Source organism: Peromyscus maniculatus, chromosome 3 (assembly GCF_049852395.1).
Source record: "Peromyscus maniculatus bairdii isolate BWxNUB_F1_BW_parent chromosome 3, HU_Pman_BW_mat_3.1, whole genome shotgun sequence".
NCBI lineage: Eukaryota > Metazoa > Chordata > Mammalia > Rodentia > Cricetidae > Peromyscus > Peromyscus maniculatus.
Window position 1 is genome coordinate 80,368,199 of NC_134854.1, and position 24,509 is coordinate 80,392,707.

Here is a 24,509-nt window from a genome sequence, read left to right on the forward strand (position 1 = left end):
AAAAAAATTATTCTTATCCAAAATATTTTATTTTTTTTCCCAAAACAGAGCCTCATATTTTGTAAGACATTTTTATATCTACTTATTTTATGTCGCTAAGCAAGAGTTGAATTCAGGTTACATGCATGGCATCCTGTAGCAAATTGAGAGTGCCTGTGCAGACTGGTAAGGACCAGCCTTCTAATGTTGTACGTTTTGAGTCATTTTTCTGATTGGAATTTTACAGGTTGTTCTTTTTTTTTTTTTTTCAATCTTCCTCTTCCATCCCCCAATGGTCTTACAGATCCTGAGAGGAAGAAAGTTTACATGTTAGCAAAAGCTTTAAAGGTACACATGACTTGGAATGGGGGAACATTTTTGTAAATAAGAACCAAAAAGGGGACAGGTATTCGAAGGGCATCTGGAATTACAGTTAGCCATCATAACCTTTATATATACACCTTTCTGATTAAAAAATTTTAAATACTACGTGAACTAATAATAACAAGTAAACTTATCATTTGTTGTAAGAACTTTTTCCTAAATAGGGTATTAGGCAATATCTATTTTTATTGAGGTCTGTGGGGGTCCACAGAGGTTTCCTAGTGAGATCTGAGTTTGTTTTACCCAGCAGGGCTGCATCAGGGGATGATTTGACCACAGTCGTGGTTACCAGGTGTTTGGAAGGGTCTGCACTTGGCTGTGTGGTGTGCTTTGGTCTAGCAAGGGGGAGGTCTTTTGCCCCACCCCTTGGCATTGTTATAAAAAGCCCTTTTAAGGAGATAGAAGGGGCCAGTGGATATTGATCTAGGTCCTCCTGAAGCTATTTTGTGTTTCTGTCTGTCTCAGTCTTTTTATCTACACGTTTTCTCATCCCTCTCCTCAAAGAGAGGAAGATGGGTAAAAGTGGAAGCTGGCTTCCCACAGAGCTTGTTACACATATTATATATAACAGCTTTTTCATTGCTGCATAGGTGGGCCCCCTTCCCATTTTTAGTTTTTAGCCTATATGCTCTATAGTTTCTCCAGAAAACTTTGAAGTCTCATGAAATTAAGTCCTAATTGCATTCAACCAGCTGGGAGGAGTGACTGGATACTCAGATGAGGGTCCAATGAACTTACCTATCTCCTCCTTTCTTAAAAGGGTACTAACATTTAACAAGACCATCTGTGGGTAAGTAGGCACAGCCAGAATTACTATTGAGAGGCTTTAGACATAAAGTTTTTGTGGTTGTTTGAATGAGAATGGCCCCCGTAGGCTCATATATTTAAATACATGGTCCCCAGTTGGCAGAGTCCTTTGGAAAGGATTAGGAGGTGTGGCCTTGTTGAAGGAGGTGTGACCTTGATGGAGGAAATGTATCATTGGGGGTGGGCTTTGAGGTTTCAAAAGCCCAGGCCAGCCCAATGCCTCTCTCTGCCTATGGATCAGGTTGTAAAGCTCTCGGCTACATGCCATGCATATCTGCTTCCTGTGATGATCATGGAATAACCCAAATCCTTAGCCAGTTTTTGTGTGACTGCAGGCGGAGGCAAACTTAATAAGTATGTTTTTCTTATAAAGATACCAAGTTGCAGAGTAATGTCAGTATGGTAACCAGAGAACATTTAACAGAAAACTATGAAAATCAGACCAGGGAGCTCAGACATGGTGGCATCAGGTTGTTGGGTTTTTTTTTTTTTTTTCTTTTTTTTTTTCTTCTCTAGTTGTCTGTGTCTTTAAAACTGGGAAGTACAACTGAAAGCAGGAGTCTCCAGGCTCTGCAGGGCAGAAACAAAGGCAGACCACAGGTATAAGTGAGAGGAGTCCCAAGAACAGGGAGAATCCTATCTCAGTTAAGAGAAGCAGACTTAGAGACCCAGTAGAAATGGCAGGCATTAGGATCCAGTATAGAGAGAGCCTACCTCCAATCTCTGTCCTGAGCCACACAGCGAAGGGGTCTTCCCCGCACTGAAACTTGCCTTGTACCTTGCGGTCACTCTGAGGTAGGGTCCTGGGTTCACTGGCTGATGCACTACCAGGATGCCTGGGGCCTTGGCTGGGGTAAAGAAATGGGAGGGGCAGCTTTGCCGCTGTGTACATTACAGCCCTTGATCCACTGCTCCTGCAGCCGCCACTCACCCTGTGCCGTTGGCCACTCTGTCGCAGCTGGGGCCTTGTCTTACGGGGTTCGTCAGCAAGAGCTGGGGCCTTGTCTTATGGGAGGGGGGGGTCCCGTCAGCAAGACTTTATGGCTAGCTCCCTGTGGCCCCTAGCAGCCCTTTGAGAGGAGCAAGATGGAAGTTGACTAAGTTCCAGGGAGATCGTTAAGTAGGAGCTGAGTGACAAGGATGAGAAGAGGTGAGGTAGGATTCTGAGGCGTTGAGAGCTGGGGAGGACAGAGGAAGAATCGTTTGGGAAGGAAGGACCAAGTGGCGGGGCAGGAAATATCCTTCCGACAGAAAGGCAGTTAAGGTAGGCTGGTGCCCAGGCACAAAGGACATTTTGGTTTCCTGGGGAGTAAGATGAGTGTGGTACCTAATTTTCAAAGGTCTCTGCCTAGAAGGGGGAAAAGGCAATCCAAGACCACCACAAAGGAGTTTGTGACCCAGGACACCATCCTTAACTGTGAGAGTGGTTCCCTGAGCCGGCTTCATTTTCATTTGTGACTGACCCTGTTCCCCGGTGTCTACCCGAAACTCAACTGTGTGGCTTCCTACTGATTGAGTGACCAAGGACTCTTGGGAGCCTAGGAAGCTAGAAACCCAGCCCCCTCATTGTTAGTCACTGTCCATGTCTCCTGGTAGGGGGGATTAGTGCTTCCCTGGCTTTGGGACAGTTTGGATGTTCATTTGGTCCCTTTCCAGTGCTGACTTCCCATTCTCCCCAGGTTTTTGTTTCTCAGTATTTTGGTTATCGAAGAATTTGAGCCACCTCAGTAAGCTGGGAGGTATTTATTCCAGAAAAACCCTCTAGTTTCTAGGGTTTTTGTTTTTTCTGTCTGTTTGTTTTTAATGTGAGTATCATGAACTGACTGAGTGACAAAAGCCACATTTAATACCCTAACAGATCGTTGGCTGGTCATTCATCCAGACTAAAACCAAACCAGATCTCTCATGAGGGTGGAATCAGAAAACCAAGCCTCTACTATTGGCATCCCAACTTAGCACAGGAGGACAAGGGGAGGACCCTCATTACGAGTTTTCTTCAGAAACCTTAAGGCTTCTCAAAGGGGCATATCTTCCTCAACTCCTAGATCAACTCCCCCAAAGACCTGCCCATCTTCTCTGAAAAAGGGTCCTCAAAGGCCTGTCCTTCTCCTCTCTGAGAGGGCTCCTCCAAGAAGCCTGTAAGAGGCACAGACTTTCTAAGCAGAACCGAATTCAGTACACAGACTTGCCTAAGGGTGTCGTCAGAAGGACTCATCCATTTTGTCCGGGAACACAGCAGTCATTCCAGACCTTTCTGGTTTCAGCACCTCTGGAATGCTTGTCAGGGGATCCTCACATGCAACCTCCCTGGCCAGGAAGGCCCAGAGTGAGGCTGAGTCCTGTGTTGGCGTGGGAGATCTTGCTGAGGCTTCAAATGAAGTAACCCATGTGAGAAAGTTATTGCTGATCATGCTTTATTAAGCCAGGGAGAGTATAGTGAGTCCTCTGGCCTGCTAAGGTAGACTCATGGTGTAGAGACCAAAGAGGGGAGGGCTTTTTAAAGTCAGAAGGCTGCAGTCACATCACACCTGGTGTGGGCTAAGGGGTTGACAGTGTCACCATTGATCTTGTAAAATATCACACAAGGCCTTTCATCCAGAGGGACCAAGCTGGTTTTATGTGTCAGGATCCTTTTTCAGCAAGGAAGGAGGACCCTTCTGGTGTTGTAAAGCACTTTATGAAGGGGGATGAGAAGACATTTGTTTATAGGCAAATGTGACTTCCAAGGGACAACCTGACCTTTCTTAAGCTATTTCACAATACCAATGTGTGGGTTGCTGGAATCTGTGGAGCATAAACTGAGGGTTGTTGACGAGCAGCCATCCAGTAAAGTGGATGATGACAAAAATATACTAGTTTCAGAAACAGAGAAAGAAAGGACTTAGCAGGGAACATGAGAGACTCTAGAGTCCATTCCAGAGGGCTCAGCCCACATCAGGAGATGCCTTCCTTGCAGTGTGGGCACAGTTTCAAAGGGCTGAGAACACAGCTATGACGAAGAACCTTGGAAAAGCTGTGCTCTACTTTCAATGAAAGATCATTGGGGTGGGAGTGGGGAAGGTGGGGGTGTCCCTGGTGCTGAAGGCTGAGCCTGCTAGAATGGACCCTAGACTTTCTCCTGTTTCAGGATGGGGAAGGAAAATATTTTCATGTAGTTTTATAGTTTTACAGAATAAAGAAAGTCATAAGTACTGACAGTTTTAAAATGCATTGGTGGGTACTTCAGAAAGATTGTCACAGCAAGATAAAGGGAGCTTTTCTGTAAGCCTAAGGTGCCTATCTGACAACATTCTTAACTTTTGGGTTGGTGGAAGCTAGGAGTCTGGTAAGTCAATAGGTTCCAAAAGGTTTTCCTCTATTAGTCACAAGGTGTTAGTCCTGACACAGAGGTGGGAAAGGAATGGCTATTTGGGAACTAAAGCTAGCCTAAGATAAGTAATTAGCTTCTGGACCTGCAACATTCCAACTGTGTGCATACCACACAGGGGGCTTTTGCATGTATAGGGCCAGAAAGGGGGTGCTAGATGACATCTTCGGATCAGTTCTTCTGCAGCCTCAAAGTGGTAAATACCAGCTGGTACATAGATCTCCTTATCAGGAGCTAACTGGTGTTATCAGTCAAGTTGACTTTCCTGTTGGGACTGGCTCAGTCCACCTGAGGCTTTTAGGTCATTAACCCTTCAGCAACAAGTAGATCATTGTATGGAAATGCTATGCAGACAGTGCACAAAACTTTTTAAAAAATTACTTATATTTTATGTGCATTGGTGTTTTTCCTATATGTATGTCTGTGTGAGGGTGAACTGGAGTTACGGACAGTTGTGAACTGCCATGTGGGTGCTGGGAATTTAACCTAGGTCCTCTGGAAGAGCAGTCAGTGGCCTTAACCACTGAGCCATCTCCCCAGCCCTCCACACAACTCCTAATGCCAGGAATTTGGGGAAAAGCTGAAAAGCTTTTGAGTAGCTCTTTCAGTGAGGTTGTTAGCAGCATTGTTGGGTACATGTTTTGTGGGGAAGATGTCTGGGGCTGAGTGAGAGAAAACGTCAGTGGGATCTTGTCAGGGCCCTCAGCTGACTTCTGTTGCTTTGCTGTGGTTTGGGGGAGACCACGTTTAAGAGGCCCTGCCAGCTGTGGAATCTTGAGCCAAGATTTGAATGAAATTGTCCAGTTTTAGTTCGTTTAGTTCTCGGGTTAGCCTTAGCATTGTAAAGCACGTGTTGCCAAATGGGAAAGATGGGCAGAGGTAGCTGCATGGATGAGGCTGATGCTGCAGGTTCCATCCCTCTTCTGGAATGGCTGCAGGCAGCAGGGTCTTGGGTTATTGGTGCCTGTCACCAGAAGGCTGCAGGATGGCCAACTGCCACGTTAGAAGAATTGAAAAGGCCAAGTGAATTAAAGAAACTGGATTACTTCTGCCTTTAGAACATGAAAACGGCTCCTCCCCACCCTTGGGAAGCTTCCCAACTGTGCTGAGCTACAGAGGACTGCAGCGGGCAGCCTGCCTGTGGAGAGAGTCCTTTGAAAACGACCTTTCTCGTTCATTGCCACGACTCTCACCCAGCTCACACCAAGTTCATTCTCCTGGCCTTTGTCAGGCCCTCTTATCAGGAGTAAGTCCTCAGGCTAATATTTCAATAAGGATCAGCTCAATTACGTGTGACACCAAGGACACAGTTGGTCTCCTGTCAGGGGGCTGTGCTGTCCTTGCTTCTGAAGTGCGAGGTACAGTGTCATTTTTCATCTCGGAGAAAAAAGTTCCACTTGGCAGTCTCACCAACATCTCGGCCTTTTCTCATGGTGGAGACATCAGGTGACTTATTTGGAAACCAGGAGAGCCAGGCCTGTTGGAATGGCCAGCAGTAAATCCCTGCACAACCTACCTCTCTAGGCTTTACATAACCGTACTCAGCTATGTACAGTAGGACTTCGCATTAAAGGGAAGATGATACGTTTGAAGCGACAGGTCCTGGTGGCACTGCCCTGTGATCTCAGCTGCCTAGGAGGCTAAGACGGGGAAATTATGTGCTCAGAACCTACATGGACTACAGAGTGCATTCAAGCCAGCTTAATGAGACTCACCTGGAAGTAAACCATGTAAAAAGGGTCTGGGAATATAAGACTGTACTGTAAAGAGTGGGAGAGGAAAAGGAGGAGGAGAGAAAGAGATGGGGGAGGGGGAGAAAGAGTGAAAGAGAGGGAGGGAGAAGGGAAGGAGGAGACAGAGAGAGACTGTCGCCCCTCTTGTGATGATAGCATCCTTCTGATGAGGTTCCTTCCTTTTCCAAACCTCTGAACCCACTTCCCGCGTCCAGCCAGAGCCATCTCTTACATCTCTTCCCCGAGCTTTCCCTGTTCTAGGCCTCTTCATGGCGTCGTTCTTCTCACCAGACTTCCTGTCCCTCCTTCTCCGTGTACCTGCTCATTCAGAGCCTAGCTCAAACATGGCCGAAGGAGAATATTTGTCCGTTCTTAGGTGCAATAATATCTTTGTGTCAACCTCCCAGTGCACTGAATTATACACTTGAAGTATAGTGATGAGCTATTTGACAGATGGTATTTCACACAGGTCTGTTCTTCCAGCCTTCATTTTTCTTTCATTATCACTGTCTTGTTATGAATAAATAGTCATGTACATTTGCCATTCAGCTTCACTCTCTTCTATTAAAGATGAAGTCCGTCGAGGTGAGGGGAAGGGACTCACCCACTGTCTCTGGTAGGATTTCTCCTGCTGAGATAAAACGCCATGACTGAAGCAACTTGGAGAGGAAGGGAGGGATGTATTTCTTCTTACACCTCTCAGGTCACACTCCGTCACTGAGGGAAGTCAGGGCTGGAGCTGAAGCAGAAGCCACGAGGGAACACCGCCATGCTCCTCATGGCTTTCTCAACCTGCTCTCTTATATATCCCAGGTCCCCCTACCCAGGGTGTCCTCGCCCACAGTGAGCTTGCCCCTCCCACATCAGTCAATCAATCAAGAAAAGGCCTCACAGACTACAGGGAGTCGTGCATTTTCTCAATTAATATTCTGTTTTTCCGGAAATGCCAACCAGCACGCCCACTCTCCTCCCTGTGGGGCTGTGGACATCACAGGTGCCAAACAGTTCCTTACTGAATAAATGACTAATTAAAACAAAGAGCATAGTTTCAGCCGTTTTCTGAGTCATTTCTGCCTTCGTATGCTTTAAGTTCCTGCTCAGTATTCCAAGAGTATCTGGTTCCTGTTGACTGACTGATGATGGCCTCACACTTAGCTATCCTGTTAGTATTTCTCAAAGATCCTATCACATACTCTTCACTTAATTTTTTCTTTTTTAAACGCATTATCTGGTGTCATTAGCCATGACCAACTTTGCTGTGTGCCCAACCCATACAAGCCCCAGACTATGGGCATGTTGTATGAAGTTCTAGAAAGTTCCATGGGCCAGAGATGGGTAGGAATTTATCAGTTTTACCTGGTACTGCCCTTATCTACTAGTCAATGGGAATCTTAGGTGACTTGGGCAAATGTCTTATCAATAAAGCACTCATTTCCCTTCCATGCTAGATCAAGCTGTGGAGAGGAACCCGCAGTGTTTACAGCCTGGAGTTTTCTGAATATTCTTCTGTTTTGCTGACTGTTTCCTCTCTCTTCCTATTTTTTTCCTAGTAATTAAGCAATGCTCTGGGTGCTTTTTATGATTATTAAATGTTCATTTCATAACATAGAAAGGTGTTAGAAAGGATAAATGTGCATTTTTATAGTCGTGACAGTGAAGAATTGGAAATGTGGAAACAGAAAGACAGAGACTGGATCTGGCAACACTTTCTGTTGAGACTAAATACTGTGTTATGTCAGAGACATCGATCAAAAAGTAATACACCGGTCCTTTGTAGCCACTGAGATGCAGATTTTTCTTAGCAAGCATCTCAGTGTTAGTGGCCTCCATCCTGGGGACACCTCAGGAATTTGTAGAGCAAGTATTTCACTGATCTCATCCATAGGAGGAATGTCCTAAAGTGAAACATTCCAGAGAGGGCCAAGTCTAGGCTCCTGCCCTCGTGGCTGGAGGCTCCCCACAGCTTGCTGGATCTCTCTGCTTCGCCATTGGGGAGTGGTATTCCAGGCCCCCCTGGGAATCCTCAGGCATTTTTGTTCCCATTCTAGAGCCTGGCCTCGGTCTGTGGCTTGACCTCTGGCCTCCTGTCTTGTTCTGTGCAGGTTCCTTTTGATGATGGGTGTGCTCTTCTGCTGCGGAGCTGGTTTCTTCATCCGCCGGCGCATGTATCCACCACCACTCATTGAAGAGCCCACATTCAATGTGTCCTACACCAGGCAGCCACCGAACCCTGCTCCAGGTCAGCCTACCTCATCCTTGTCTGTCCTCATAACTTGTGTGTCCTCTTCAGGCATTTATAATGCCGCAGAGTGTGCTAAAAGAGATAAACCAGGCTATTTGGTCTTTAAGTTCTACTGACCAATTTTGTTGTTTGTTTCTGCTGGTAACAATGCAATATATTCTGTGCCCACATCTCATGTTTTTATATTACTGTTGATGTACCCTGTGTGAATGATACATGGTTCATATATACATACATGCTTTTCTTTAAAAAGCTATTTGATGTATAAATTTTCTATATATGAACAACGACGCTACCATCTTAATTCATCAGGAGTAAATATTATGTTATTAAATGATAATTTGTTTGGTATTTTATGATTGCTAGTGATTTTGTTGATTTTTTGTTTGTTTTGCATTTTAAAATATTACTCAGTAAGTATGCATTGTGTACCTATTTGAATATTCATATGTCGTGCAGCAGTAGACATCTTCACTTGATCTTAGCCAAAAGGCCGAGAAGCGATAGCAGTAGACATCTTTATAGAAGTTACCATTGGCCTTATAGAGCATATTTCCTAAAGCACTGTTTCGAGATCAGAGAGAATTAGCTATTTCTTAGTTCTTACAGAACAATTTTTCTGTGACTGTGTAAATCTCCTGCATACTGTGGTAGTTGGTCCTGCCTCTCCTCAAGGCACAGGCTGGTATGTGGGTTTTACAGTGCTTCTGAGGTCCCCTTCCTTGGAAGGAACTTTCTGAAAATGGAGAGTTGCAAGGCCCCAGAAACCGGAATAGGCTGACACTGCTCATCCTGGCTCTGGACTAAAAAGTTTATGTTTGATGAAGTTGGGGGCCACTGTGTTGATTGTGTTCATGTTGCTCTGCTCCAGTCACGGCTTCTACCTGGAGTCCTGGGGAGAGTGTGTCCATTCAGCCCCCACTGCAGGTAGATGAGTGGACTTGGTTCTTGCCTTATGCCACGTTTCTGTTATACAGAATGAGGAAGTCCTGCAGAGCTACTACTTTACATCTTATGGGCTATGATGAGTAAAATTGTAATTAAAAATTTGCTTGGAAACCTGGACTTACGTCTTCTTACCACTTATATAAATACTAATAGTAAGTTAGATGACAGAGGTGATAGATATGTCTATAATATACACTGTAGTATGGGTCATGATGACTTCATGGCTATTACCTTCAGGTTCATCATGTTGAGTGTTGAATTTGTCAATCATGGTTTAAAAAGAAGTAGAGGACTAGGAGGGTTGACTATAAAGGGGTAAAATGCCCGTCTTCTGCTTTCTGACGACATGCTGTTCAAGATGTAAAGAGAGTTGTTCTTCCTGTTTCCTTCTACCAGACACTTTGCAGGATTTCCTTTCAAAAAGGACTTTCTTTAATATCTTTAGGATTATTACCAAGAGAGATGTGAATGTGAGTTTTCCATACCAGTTCACTAGGAGCCACACCTTAAACTTAATTCAGGTTTAGAATCCTTTTGTGTTCATATATGGATTTCATTCTTTACCTCTGATATTCGTGTTGTGTTATAAAGTAAAGTACAAATATTCAGTGAAAACAGAAGACTAAAGCTGTTGTTAGATTTCATCTGGATTGATCACTCTTGGATAATGAAAGGACATGCTGGACACATGTCCTTCGTGTCTAGTGCTGGCCCAGTGTCAGGATTTATGCTCCTCCCATCATCCAAACTAGAAGCAATGTTCTGAACAGATGATAATGTTAGGCCCACACTTTTGTCAGTGCAGTTCACCTTGAATGACCTTGAGGACCTGAGTGTCACTAGAAGAGACTATTACAGTCACTCACATTTCTCTTTTTAAAAGCAATGGACCCGTCAGTGGAACTTTTAGTCTCACTTATCAGCTACGCCCAGTAAATCAGCAGCTCTTACCAAATTTTACTTCAAACCCGTACTTTGCTCAAGAAACACTTGCTGCTTGTGTTCATAGTTAATAGTCTCACTCTGCTCCCCTCTGCCTTCTGTGTATTTACCTGGAAGTTAAGAACCAAAAGGAACATGTTGGGGAGCTAAAATTACAGCTCCTTGGTTCTCTGAATCCAGTTTTAAGGACAGAGACTTTATCCTCTAGATACCTCAGCTGTCGATTTGGGATTAACTTTCCAACACTTGATTTTGCTGAGGAGAGCGGATCACAACTGTACCAGCTCTAGTCATTGGCACTGAGTTCGAATCCTGAGTTCCCCAAACAGCCCATATTCATGGCATGGCTTCTGCCCTAGGGTGGTAGTCTAAAACGCTCACAGAAATGACCTTGTCAGCCCTCCACATCTAAGGCTATATAAATCAAACAAGCCTATATTTAATATCATGCTAAATGGAAAAATTCAAAGCATTGCCACTAAAATCAGGAACAAGTGTATCCACTCTTTCTACTCCTTTTCAATATAATGCTTAATGTCTTGGCTAGAGCAGTAACAAGAGAAGGAGATTTTTAAAAAGTCTGGAAAGGAAGAAGTCTAAATATCTTTCTTTTCAGGTGATGTAATTCTAAACATAAAAGAGCCTAAGACTCCACTAGAAAAATCCTATGGGTAGATGATAAACACTTTCAGTGAAGTGGCAGGATACAGAATTAACACATAAAAATCATTAACTTCCTATGTTCCAATGACAAGCATACTAAGTGACATTAGACAAACAAACAACAACAACAACAACAACAACAAAAACCAGAATAAATGTAACCAAGGAACAGAAAGGCTTATACATTGAAAACTTTTAAGACACTGAAGGGAGAAATAGAGGACAGTATCTGAAGATGGGCAGCCCTCCTGTATTCATGGTTGGGCAATTTAATATTGTAAAAATGGCTATCCAGCAAAAGCAACCCACTGAGTCAGCACAGTCCTAATAAAAATACTAACTCTATTCTTCACAGGAATAATAACCAACCCAAAAATTTGTATGGAAACATGAAAGACTGCCCATAGTCAGTGCCATCCTAAACAATGAGGGTACCACTGGAGATATTTCTCTGCCTGATTTCCACACAGACAACAGCGCTATCGTAATCAAACTGGCACAGTAGTAGACTTACAAATCAGTGCCATGGAGAACTCAGATATAAATCCATACAAACTGTAACCTCCAGATTATTTTTACAAAGAGGACAAAAATGAACACTGGTTAGTACAGCTTCTTCAGCAAATAGTGCTGGAGAAACTGGATGCCCTCATGTAGAGAATTAAACTGGATCCTTTCTCCCTCTCTGCACAAAAATCAACTCCAGATCCACCATGTACCTCAACATAAAACCCCAAACTCAGAAAATTCCTAGAAGGAAAAGTAGGTTACACACTATGAAATGTAGACATAGGTAAGAATTTTCAAAAGTATGAAGCCAGCAGCTCAGGAAATGTGGTTAGCAACTGAAAAATGAAACTTCGTGAGGTTAAAATTTTTCTGTATGGCAAAGAAAACTATCAATCTGGGGAGTAAGCAGCCTACATAATGGGAGAAAATATTTGCCTTTTATAAATCTGACAGAGGATTAATATCTAGAATATACAAAGATCTTAAAACAAACAAACAAAATACCTAGACATTAATAAAGTAACCTAATGAAAATATGCTTTGGAAATAACAGCATTCTCAAAACAAATGGCTAGTAAACAAAAAGTGTTCACAATTGTTAGCTTTTGGAAATGCACACTAAAACTGCTTTGAGATTCTATTTTATTGCAGTTTGAATGGCTATTATCAAAAAAAAAGCAAATAATAGAAGATTCTGGCTAGGTGATAGGGGAAGGAGAACCATCATTCACTGTTTGTGGATGTGTAGACTTGGATAGCCACTATGAAAATCAGTGTAGAGATTCCTTTTTAAAAAGTTAGAGCTACCATATGCGCCAGCTCCATCACACCTGGGCATGCACTCAAAGGAATCTGTATCCTACTTCAGAGATGCTTGCTCATCCATGTATATACTGCTATATTCATAGTAGCCAGGAAATGGGATCAGCCCAGTGATGTGTGTGATGGAATTTTCTTCAGCTCAAAGGAAAAAAAAAAGGAAATAATGAAATTTGTAGAAAATAGATAAAACTGAAAAAAAATATACTGATAAAATAACCTCGGCCCAGAGACGATTGTTACATGGCTCTCTGATACATAGCTCTTTAGTTTTATGTTTTATGTGTTTAGCATGGAGCATCTGTATAAGCCAAGAAACTAAAACAGGGCCATTGGAGGGGGGTTGTCTTAAGAAGAGGGGATTAATTTAGTGCAGCCTATGTTTAAATAAGAGGAGAGAGAGGAAACACTGTGGGTGGAGAGTTTCAAGGAAGGATGGGGTGGGGGAGGGGAAAGACCAGGAGATGAAGGGAAAGCAAGTGAGGCCTCACCAAAAGTAAAGGACCGGTGAAACAGCCGCGTGGAAACACACTATTTTTAGTCCAATTAAGAATGTAAGCTAAAAAATAAAAATATATCTTCCATGGCTACATAGTGCAGTTTCTTAAAGCCATTAATTTAATCAAACAAAAATCCCAGTGCCCGATGCGTGATTCCTCTTCATGAATTGTGGGTTGAGGAGGCCCCCAAGGTCATGCATGGTACTGCTACTCTTCCTGTTTGCACACTAGTTCTTGATGATAACACCTTCCTGCTGAAGATATCACGCACCTAGGTTACAAGAGAAAACTAAGCAAGAACTGAGCTGGAAGCTGACTGTCTTTCACAGTGTTGGAAGATGCTATGCAGGCTCTGGGGAGAGATAGGTTTCAATGGTCTTACTTAGTTGTGACCCCTACAGTCACAACCTGTCAGGCAAAATGTACCCAGTGATACAATAATGGCACATTTGTTACAGGGTTAACCACCCACTCTCAGGTGAGATTTGAAACCTGCTTCACAGAAGAGAATGCATAGACTTTAGAGAGGATCTCATTATTATTGCTTAACTAAATTGACAAGACACGAACCTGTGGTCTCAATATTTAATGTTATACCAATAAACACATGTTACTCTCATCATTGTGAAGAGAAGCTTCTCTTTGCTGTAAACAATAGTGAATACTGAAACACTTGGCAGCCAAGTGTGCTTCGATTAAATTTAAATGGTGGTCGAATGCTCAGCCATAAAAGGCTCAGGGGGTAATGCGAGAGAAGAAGTGCCAAGATGTAACAGTCAGAGGGCAGGGAGAAGATGTGAAATGCTACATTCAGAGCACGGTGTAGCCACTGCCCTCACTCACCACAGCTGCAGTTGCCTGCACTGGGCCTAAATAAAACTAGCCCTGTATACAGCCAGTGTGGATCGGAGAGAGACTCATAGCGCCCTACCCCCTGCCGAACTCTTGGAAACTGACAGATTCTGGGGGAGGGACAATCATTGCCTTCAGTTGTGTATGAAAGGGTGAATCCACCACTCTCCACCAATGGAAAGGCAAAGAAGAATAATGTCAGCTAATGCCTGTCTGCCTGGCTGTAACCTGCTTCTCTGATGTACCCACCAGTTTAAAATCACTTTGACTTGCTTTGTTCTGTTCATATAAAAACCCATGGAACTGTTTCCACACTGGAACAGAGAAACTGGGTGACCTAGCTCCACATTCCTGGGTCACGGTTACTCGGATTAGGCTCCAGGATAAACTGTCACTTGGGTTCGCCTCCCCGGACCTTTATTTTTCACAGCTTTCATCTGTGTTTGTAATCCCGCTTTGCAGATTTTCCTTTACAATGAACTGTGCGGGTTTTCTTAGAAACTTTTGTTCTTACAATAGCATCTGTGATGCCGTTGACTGTAGTTCTGAGGTGTTTTTCATATCCTTAGACTCCCGGGTACATTTGGGAACAGCTCTTTGAAAGGTTCTCTCTGAAGTCTAGGGACATCTGCCTAACTTACCAGCCTTGTCTCCATTGGTTTCATACATGCGTGCTTCATACATGCCATGCTGTCTTTCTGCTTTTACTTGCTGAGTATGCATCTCTGCCTCCGTCAAACCTGGATCCATCTTCTTTCCGTTACTCTCTGTGGGTGCTTAAGTGACTGACTTGGTCAGTGCCTTGGCACTAGATCCTCCAGCTGAATCTCCAGAGGTCTGTGGAGAGGTTTGGAGTGTGCACCTCCTCTGAGAACCTCGGCCCCTGGTTAAGCTGTGCCCATTCCTGCCTGGTTGTCTGTCTGGTGGGAGCGTTTGGGTGCTCACCACTAGTAGACATGACCTGCTGCTGCTGTCCCTATAACCCCATCCACAGGTTTCCCAGCATATTCAAGCCTGGTAGTTGTCACGTTTCTCCAGTGAAGGATTTATGTTCTTGATAGATATAACTTCCCCACCTTTTGCCTTTTCTGCTTTTTTAAAAAAAATATTCTAAACGAATATCTTGTCAAGTATTTTGTAAAAATTTAAGATATATCTAGCTTGTCCATTCCTACAAAATCCATGAATTGGCATTGCAGTGTAAGTTTGAGTAGCCCCACAGTGGGGACATTACAAACACAGCCCAAGCTATATCTCTGCACAAAGTCAACAGCCTTCCCTGTGTTCACCTGTCACGGGCAATTGGGTCCCCCTTCCTCCTCCTCTGGTCCTCAAGAGCAGAAGCCTCAGTGAACACAATAGCCACTTCCTTCTGTCACAGAAGAAGGACACATATCTCAGGAAATTGCCAGCTCTACCCAACATGGGCCTGCGGGAGTTGCCTACCTGCCTGAGACCTTTGTCCCACCTGAAAGACAGATACTCTTTGCCTTCATAAATAGTACAGAAGATACAGTGAATTTCCAGTAAACTGTGTTCAAAGTGCGTGGAGGGGACTATGATAAATCTGGGCCGAGAGTCGGGGGAGCAGGTTATTTAGGGGATCTTTTCACAGCCAGGGTACAGTGGTGGCTGTCTGCAGTCCAGCTCCCTCACTTTGACTTGGGCACACCCCTGAAACCATACTTCCAGCACATGCCTCGCCAGCTCTATCAAAGCGAGCTGCCTTGTTTTCAACTCTCAGAGTTTGTGATGGCTGTCTGTGCCTCCATAGGCTACTCCCTCGTTCTTTCATACCCTGTACTTGATTGCACTCTGGAGACTGATAGATTTCAGCAATATACCTCTCCAGAGGAATTGTGCTCCCTGAGGGCAAGACCATGTATGTTTCTCTTGCTTGTTACCGAATCTACGTGGTTACTGTCTCGAGGAGTATTTGGTTCCTAATAGACAGAAGGATAGTGAATGATGGGGACAGAAGGGACCTGGTAGCACAGGGATGTACCAGATGGTGGCTTTTTCTCTTTTGCACTCACATATGGATATCTGTTTTTCAGGAGCCCAGCAGATGGGGCCGCCATATTACACTGACCCTGGAGGACCCGGGATGAATCCTGTTGGCAATACCATGGCAATGGCTTTCCAAGTCCAACCCAGTTCACCTCACGGAGGCACAACCTACCCACCCCCTCCTTCCTACTGCAACACGCCCCCACCTCCCTATGAACAGGTGGTGAAGGACAAGTAAAGAGGCTGGACAGGCCCTTCTGTGTGTCCTCGCCATCCTCACGGTCCTTGCTAACAGGGTGGTCCAAGGGCAAACTGCTCTTTGATGTCTTCAGAGCAAGCCCAGCTCTCTTTCAAGTTTTTTGTGGAGGACATTTGAATTTCACACTGCGTCTCCTCTGTTGCTTCTGTTTCTGATGTAGTCTGTGCTCTCTGAGAGAGTGTGGCAGCAGTCCCCGAGGGTTGACATTCCTGCCGTGGCCCAGGGAGATCCTCGGGAGAGAGGCTAAGAGGAAAGGAAGGCGTAGCCTATGTGTGGGAAGATGGAGGGTCAGGCTGAGCTAAGACTCCCATGATGCAGTAGCGGGCAGACAAGTTCGAAGGGCCGCTACCCACTGTCCTAGCCCATTCTCCTAACAGAAGCTGTGGAAATGTGCTGGGGAGGCCTCTTGATGCTGTTTGGTCTCCACTCACATCCTGAATATAGGCTATCCTCTGCAGAGACAGGAAAGACCCAAGTCTATGCTGCTTCCACTGCAAGATGAGGGTCAGAATCAGGCCCCAGTTGGACATCTGCAGTTAACTAAAGACCATTAAAGAGAAGAAGTCTTTTAAGTTAGGGGAAATTACTCCCTGCTCCAAATGGAGACATTGCATTTTCCGAATAACACTCTGGCTTCAGAAGGAAAAAGTTTCCTTTTTCTTTTAGTGCATTTATTGAAGTGACAGCCCTGTCCTTTGAGATCAGATGGAGAGTGTGAACCCTTGGGGTCACTGCTCCGAGGGCTTCAACACCCTTCCCTTAGGTAGTTCTGGTGATGGGTTTCATGAGCCGTTCAGGACAGGGGACACATTAGACTGGGTAGTTACACTGACCCTTGGAGCAGGAGAGAAGAGCTAAAGTAGCCCTGCAGCGCAAGACCAGCATTGCTGAGTAAGAACTAGGCTTGTAATTGATCCAAGCAGAGATGTGCTGGGCTCAGAAGAGGGGGAGTTTATGGATAGAGCAATGGAGACCTACTTAGTTGCACAGACCATATAATCAAAGTTAGAGAAAGAAGGTGTAGTTAGAGATGCTGTTTCCCAGGTGAGAATCAGAGCTCACCCATAGATTTTCAAGTAGTTGAGGGCGTTCTCAACAGTGAGGAGTGCTGTTCCCTTGCGTAGTTAGTCACGTTGATGTGTATTTAAACCCAGATTGAGACCTTGTGTCCTAAGAGCAAGGCAGTGTAGCTGAGACGTCTAGGTTACTTTATGTGTAGTATTGTGGGGAGTGGGCCGGGAGTAAGGGGACTGACATTTTAAATGAACTAATCAGAGCCTTTTGCTAAATTGTTACTTGTTGGATTGGGCATCCAAACATCTCCCTAGAGTGGACATGGAGTGTTCTTTAACCACCTACAAGACCAGGAGGCATGGTGTCATGCTCTGTTGGGGTATTTGTGTAGGACAGGGGTCCAGGAATCAGGACAGTAGCGGCATGGGCTTAGTTTAAGACAGAGAGCATGGGGACTTGGTAGACAGTTTCGTAGGAAATCCCAGGGAAGGAATGAGCACCCCTTAAAGCAGTTCATGGACACAGTGCTGCTGCCCAAATCATTGAGCACCCTTGTGTCTCTGGCATCCTGTCCTGGATCCAGTACCACTCCAGGTTTGGGTCCTTGTTTTAATTAAGACGACAAAGCACAATGTCTGCTGTTTACAATCAAGACAACTACATGGTCCAAACATTTCCACTCCCTTCTATCACTTGTGGTTTTAACTTCAGTTTCCTCCGTTCCTTTTTAAAATAAGCACAGTCAGAGCTGTTCCTGGGATCACACCAGAGACAGCTGTCAAGGCATTGGTGTCCTCGGCTGCATTTTATCTTTTTGATAGCAAATCCTTTTGAGAAACTGAATGGCTGATAGGGCTCAGCAATTTTATACTCCAGTGTCTGTGTAAAATAAATTTTATCTGCCAGTAAGCCTGCATTGGAATTCCTTCAGCCGTAAACACTGGCAGTGCCTATGGAAATTGCACTTCTGGGGACATTTCCCAGCATTCTTGTTTTCTTGTCTTCAGTGAGTAATGCTCACCCCTTCCAACAGCTCCACTTAAGTGTGCTGAGGTCCTACAGAGCGGTGCTTGGGGACAGACCCGGAGCAGACTTGTGCATGCTCTTTCTTGGCAACACTTGGCTCATGTTTCTTTTTTTGTTCTCTTTTGATAGAGTCCTGTTTCCTATGTATAAAAAATAAAAGTGAATTTGGTCATATGCTGTGATTATTTGCTGGGGTGTGGGAAAGGGATGGAGATGAAATTTCTAATGAGAAATTATGCACGGTAAGTAGTTCATGAATTCCCATGGAAAGCAGGGTAGGGTAGATGATGCTCCCTACCTACATAGCCGGAAGTTAAATGTTATCCAGGAATTTATGTTTCTTTTGGTCCAGTGACAGGTTTTTAAACATCAAGATCGGAAAAAGTTGTCCTAGGCAAGCAAGAAGCAGAATTATTTACCTGCCAGGGGATGCTGGTGTTGTGGGAGGAACGCAGCCCTGTTCTCCTGCAGTAAGCTGGCCCTCTCTTTAAAGCACCACCCTGGAACTGGGTGTGGTGCTCTGCAGATGTTCTCTCCGATGCCCAGAGACCTGAGGCCAGAGGACTGCATGAGTGCAGGCGTTCAGGACAGGCAGGACGACGGAGCAACATTCTCGTCTCAAGACCGCCAACGTCCTGGTCTGTGTAGTCAGGAACTGTGCTTCTTGGATATGACTGATGATTCACCTGCCACAGTTAAGCTGCACTTTGGATGAATTACTAAGCGACATAAAGGTTTTAGTTTTATATTCTGACCTCTTCAAATACTTGTCTTAGGAGCCTGACCCCTTCCTTTCTCTGTTTGTGGACCCACATTTGGGGGATTTGTTTCAGGACTGTTGACAGACTGTGTTCTTTTCATTGAACATTCTGAGAAGCATCTTAATTCTGCAGTAACTTATTCTTTACAAATCTGCAAATTATATAATCCTCTTGAGGAAACAGGGAGGGCAGGGTTGGAGATATCCCAGCCCTTCAGCTCAAGACCATACCTAAGGATAGGTGATTCCACAGGAAAAATGAAGAACAACTCTGGTCTTCCCATCTCTTTATTCCACACCCTGTAGCCGGGCCTTTTATTAAAGTGCTTTCTTTGGTGCTTATTACAAAATACCTCACTTGGCAGGTACATCCGCTGGATACACAACAGGACATGGGATTTTCAAAGGTCTATTTATATTGTTTACATACAGTCATCAAGAAGGTTCAACTCACAATAACCCATTTCATGTTCAAAACTAACTCAAGTTAAAGGCGCAGCCTCAAAGCCATGCATGGATATGAAATGGACTTCAACATTGTATGAATGACGCCGCACGGGGGATTAAACTGTGTGTGGCTGTACACAGTCGCCAACTTGGTTCCTCAGGAGGCTGAAGCTCTGAGGATCCCTGGAGCCCAGGAGGACAGGATTTGTTTGAGCAATACACTAGGACTCTGTTGCAGAAAAATAAATATATCTCTGTGAAAATCCACAAAACAAAATGCCAGTTTCTAAACACATCGGCCAGATAGACTGAGCTTAGAAACAACTCACCCTGGTTCCAGGATTCCTAGAATGCTGGACCACAGCAAAATGTCATTGAGATATTTTGTGATGAATAATTTAAAACACACAAAGAAACGAGAAAAAATTAGTGAGAACACCCATAAACCCACCACTTGGTTTCGATCACTCTTGGGTATTTTAAAATAATTTCTTCATAGCTGGTGTGCGCTCTCTGACCGTTTCTGTGACATGGTTTAAAGCACGGACAGTCACTTGACAGAATAAGAAAATGGTCTATGTGTGAGTTTTAATGTGTTTATGCCTCCTGCCCTGCGCCCCCGCCCCCCCCCCTTTTTTTTAACTACTTCTGGCCTCAGTTCTGGTCTTACTTCTTCAGAACAATGCCAATGTGCTTTGTGATAAAATGCCTGAGAGAATCAACTTATAAGCAGAAAATGTTTTGTTTGGACTCACAGTCCGAGAGATTTCAGTCCATGGTCACTTGGGCCTGTTGCCCCACACACAACACATCAGAGGGGCATGGAGTGGAAGAGGCCTTGTTTACCACAAGAATGATAAAGAGGACTGGTCACAAATATCCCTGTCATGGGCGTGCTCTCAGTTACTCAGTTCCTCCCACTAAAGTCAACCCCCCAAAGGTTTCACTACCTTCCAGTAGCACTGTGGGCTCTTACCAAGCTTTTAACACATGGCCTGGTGGGGACATTCGTAATTCCAAGTACAATACTACCTGATTGCGAACTTCTTCACAGGCCTGTAATCTCAGGGTCCCTGGGGCCTCAGCCCTTAAGAGTACCAACTTGCCTCTGTCTTCTTGCTGCTGCCCCTGTGCATTTGTGGCCCCTCCCATCTGTGGACATGGCTGTTCAGACCTGGTAGCCGTGCTTCACTGGGTAGTTTGTGGTGGGGCCACCCTCCACCCCATAGACCAGGTCTGGCCACTTATACAGGCAACTTACTGTGGTGGTATTGTGTTCCCCAAAATATTGTGCACCCTAATAAACTTATCTGGGGTCAGAGACAGAACAGCCACTAGATACAAAGGCTAGGAAATGGTGGCACTCACACCTTTAATCCTAGCACTCCAGAGGTAGAAATCCCTCTGAATCTCTGTGAGTTCAAGGCCACATTGGAAACGGCCAGGCATGGTGACACATGTCTTTAATCCCAGGGAGTGGTGGTAGAAAGCAGAAAGGTATATAAGGCGTGAGGACCAGAAACTAGAAGCATTTGGCTGGTTAAGCTTTCAGGCTTCTAGCAGCACAGTTCAGCTGAGAGCCATTGGGATGAGGACACAGAAGCTTCCAGTCTGAGGAAACAAGACCAGCTGAGAAGTTGGCCAGGTGAGGTTAGCTGTGGCTTGCTCTGTCTCTCTGACCTTCCAGCATTCACCCCAATACTTGGCTCCGGGTTTGATTTTATTAATAAGAACTTTTAAGATTTCTGCTACAACTTACTCTTAAGGCCACTCTGAAGATTGGTCTGCAGTACCATCCAGATCCATCATTCAATGTGAAATTTCTAGAACATCTGGGAAGGGTCTACCCCCGTCCTTCCCCGGGGACAGGAATTTACTCCTTGGCACTCTGTGTGTGTGCCTACCTCCTTACTCTGTAGCTTCACTCTCAGCTGCCTGGAGAGTTCTAGGCCCCAGTGGCCCTTAGGACCTTTTATTTAAATGTTTTAGTTTGCAGTGAGTAGCTATCCATTTTTAAAAAATGTACTAAATTTTAAATTTTGAGTGTGTGTGTGTGTGTGTGTGTGTGTGTGTGTGTGTCTGTTTGTCTGTGTGTCTGTCTCCCATGTAATACCATACATGTGGAGGTCAGCTGACCACTTTGTGGAGTCAGTTCTTCCACATTTCCAAGGGATGGAACTTGGCTTGTCAGGCTTCTGTGGCAGGTGTCTTACCCACTGAGCCATCTTGCAGGCCCTTTAATTTGTGTGGTAGTTTGGATAAGAATGCCACCATAGCCGTACATATTTGAATGCTTGGTCATTAGAGAGTGGTGTTACTTGAGAGGGATTAGGAGGTGTGGCCTTCTTGGAGGAAGTGTGTCATTGGGGGTGGGGTGGGGAGTTTGAGGTTTCAGGATCTCAAGCCAGGACCAGAGGCTCTCTCTCTTCCTGCTACCTGCTGAAATGGATGTAGAACTCTCAGCTCCTTCTCCAGCACCAGGTCTGCCTGCATGCCGCCATGTTTCCCTGCTCTGACGATGGGACTAAACTTCTGAAACTGTAAGCCAGCCTCCGTTAAATGTTTTTCTTTATAAGAGTTGCTGTGGTCATGGTGTCTCTTCATAGCAGTAGAACACTGACTAAATGATTTGTTTTGATGACTGCCTAGTTTTATTTGGTTAGGATTATTACAAGGATAGGTTTGGCAAATTCTGATCTCACTCAAAACCCTTTAGGTAGACAGGAAACAAGACAGAAGAGGCTTGCCTGCTTGCTTGCAACTTCCTCAGGCAGGGAAGATACCCCCTCTGGCTAACTTCTCCTAGGGAAAAGGTCATGACTTAAGATGGAAAATCTAGAGCTCATTTTCATCTGTTCTTTCCAAATTCCAATGAGCTTCAAAATATCCATAGTGTCTGTCAAAACAAAAAACAAATAAACTAAAACTAAAGCAAACAAGACTAGAACAAAAACATGGAGTAGTCTCTGAAATAAAAGAAAGCTGGTGAGATTTACTGATGAGAGAACAGGGAGAGAACAGGTGGGGCAGGAAGGGCGCACAGGGGTGAAGGAAGGAAGAACTTGAGAGTGCTTTTAGTGGGCTCCACCTGGAGATGCTCCAGGCACACCAGTGGTCAGAAGCTCACTCCTTACCTAGTGCACACAGAGTGGTGAGACTCTTGCATGGTTCTGGGAGGTGGACTACTCGAATTGTTATCCAGTCTTAAGAAGTGACTTTTGCCGGGCGGTGGTGGCGCACGCCTTTAATCCCAGCACTCGGGAGGCAGAGCCAGGCGGATCGCTGTGAGTTCGAGGCCAGCCTGGGCTACCAAGTGAGCTCCAGGAAAGGCGCAAAACTACGCAGAAAAACCCTGTCTCGAAAAACCAAAAAAAAAAAAAAAAAAAAAAAAAAAAGAAGTGACTTTCTGTTACTCCGTGTTTCTATTAAAAATCTTGATGGCCCAGGGCGCTTATGAAGTTCCCACAATCTCTAGATCTCTGCTATACTTAGAATCTAAAATACACAGCTCCCAAGGCCCATGTGTTAAAGATTGGGTCCACACCTGGCTTGTGTTATGAGGGGGGGACCTGGTAGGAGATCTTCTGATTGTTAAGGGAACATCTTAAAAGTGGGTATTGGGACCTCAGCTCCTAAAGCTGAAATATATATATTCCTCCTTGGCCATGAGATGAACAGCTCTGCACCATGTGCCTCTGCATGATTTAGTGCCTCATCATAGGCCCAGAGCAGCAAGACCAACCCATCATCATGAGGTGAAACCTGGAAAACTGAGCCAAGATGAACCTGTTTCCTCAGTTTGGTTTTCTTGGCTATTTGTTACAGTAATGCAAAGCTGACTAGACTAATTGTCATCCAAATGGATGGAGAGATGCTGTGCAAAGTAAACCTGATGGACTGCAGAGAGTGGCCCCAGTCCCTTATCACCGTCCTGCAGCTGTTTTTCCTGGCACCAGAGAAGACACAGCTGTGCCGCCTGTCTCCTTCCACACCTCATCCACGTGACTGTGGCTCTGAGTCCAGAGGCTTGCCTGCTCCTTTTTGACCCTCAAATGTTGTCCTGTTCTACACCAGCCCTCCTATCTAAATGCAGAAGCACTTCTCAGCAAAACCGATCCTTAGTACTTTGAATTCTTATCTTAGCCCTTTCAGCCTATAAAGCACAGAAATTTTCTCTCAAGGTTCTAGAAGCTTAAAAAAAAAAAAAAAACCAGCTAAAATTAATGCGCCAGTGGAGATCCAGCTCATTGTGCCAGCTCTAGAGGCCAGAGAGTGGGGAGAACCACAGCGTTACAGTGAAAACACGTGTCAGGGTTAAACACAGTGGAGTCAGGAGCACCGAGAAAGGTACACAGGAGGCCGTAAAGCTCTCCGAGTGCTGGCCACCACGTAGACAGAGGGGCCAACGGGGTCAGAGGGGTTCCCGTAAGGATGGTGAGAGCAGCTGAGGGTTGCCCCTGGAGGGTGAGTAAAAAGGTTCAAAGAGATACTCCTAAATGTGTGTGTATGAGAGAGAGACAGAGACAGAGAGAGAACACCCTGCTTGCTGTTGAGGTGCTGGCCCAGCAGGACTGCTTGGTCACTGAATCCCCGGTACCTCCATCTCCTCCCACAGAAGTGGGATGAGGAGATACATGGGCACGGGGAGGGTTGAAGAGGTCTGAAATCCAGCGTGACCACAATGTGGTGGAGGTGGTGGAGAAGACTATGGGATGTGCTATGATCAGGAAGATGAAGCTGGGCAGTAGTGAGAGGGGCTAGGGGACAAAGGCTGCCTCATACACAATCTACCATGGCCCTGAGCAGTACACGGAGCTCTCTGGGTGTCTGCCGCCATGGTGTGGACAGAGGCCAAAAGGGGCGCAGGTAACAGTTGTGAGAGGGGGGCCTTGGAGAGTGAGTCTGAAGGTCCAACAGTCCTAGACAAAACCTGCTTTATTTTTTCATTCAGAGAATAATACACACTCATTACATACAACATGGAGTAGAGGCATGAACGGCACTGAAGCCGGGTTTGTGTAGTATTTGGAGTGTTTCTGCTGCCTTCCTCCTCTCTAAAGGGACTTAGGGGTAAAAACAGAGCTCTCTATAGCCCATTGTCCTCCAATACTTTTCACAGGGTTCTCACAGTCTTCTCTGATGCCTCAACTACAATCCCAGCACGCAGCCACTCTGCAGCCCGGCCACATTTAATGGGACCTTTAAACACACTTTTCTACTTGAAACTAATACAATTTTTTATACATT

The 24,509-nt window shown here is 44.9% G+C and overlaps 1 protein-coding gene across 2 annotated transcripts in view; it reads left to right on the forward strand.

The window, feature by feature from the left end:
• Vopp1 (VOPP1 WW domain binding protein) overlaps window positions 1–18,227 on the forward strand; it is an 86,182-nt gene extending 67,955 nt beyond the window's left edge. For both annotated transcript variants that reach the window (XM_042273410.2, XM_076566862.1), the window contains exons 4-5: window positions 8,373–8,509; window positions 15,804–18,227. In XM_042273410.2, coding sequence (XP_042129344.1) covers window positions 8,373–8,509; window positions 15,804–15,994 — 328 coding nt within the window. In that variant the 3' untranslated portion in view covers window positions 15,995–18,227. The remainder of the gene's footprint in view (window positions 1–8,372; window positions 8,510–15,803) is intronic.
• Window positions 18,228–24,509: the final 6,282 nt, after the last annotated feature.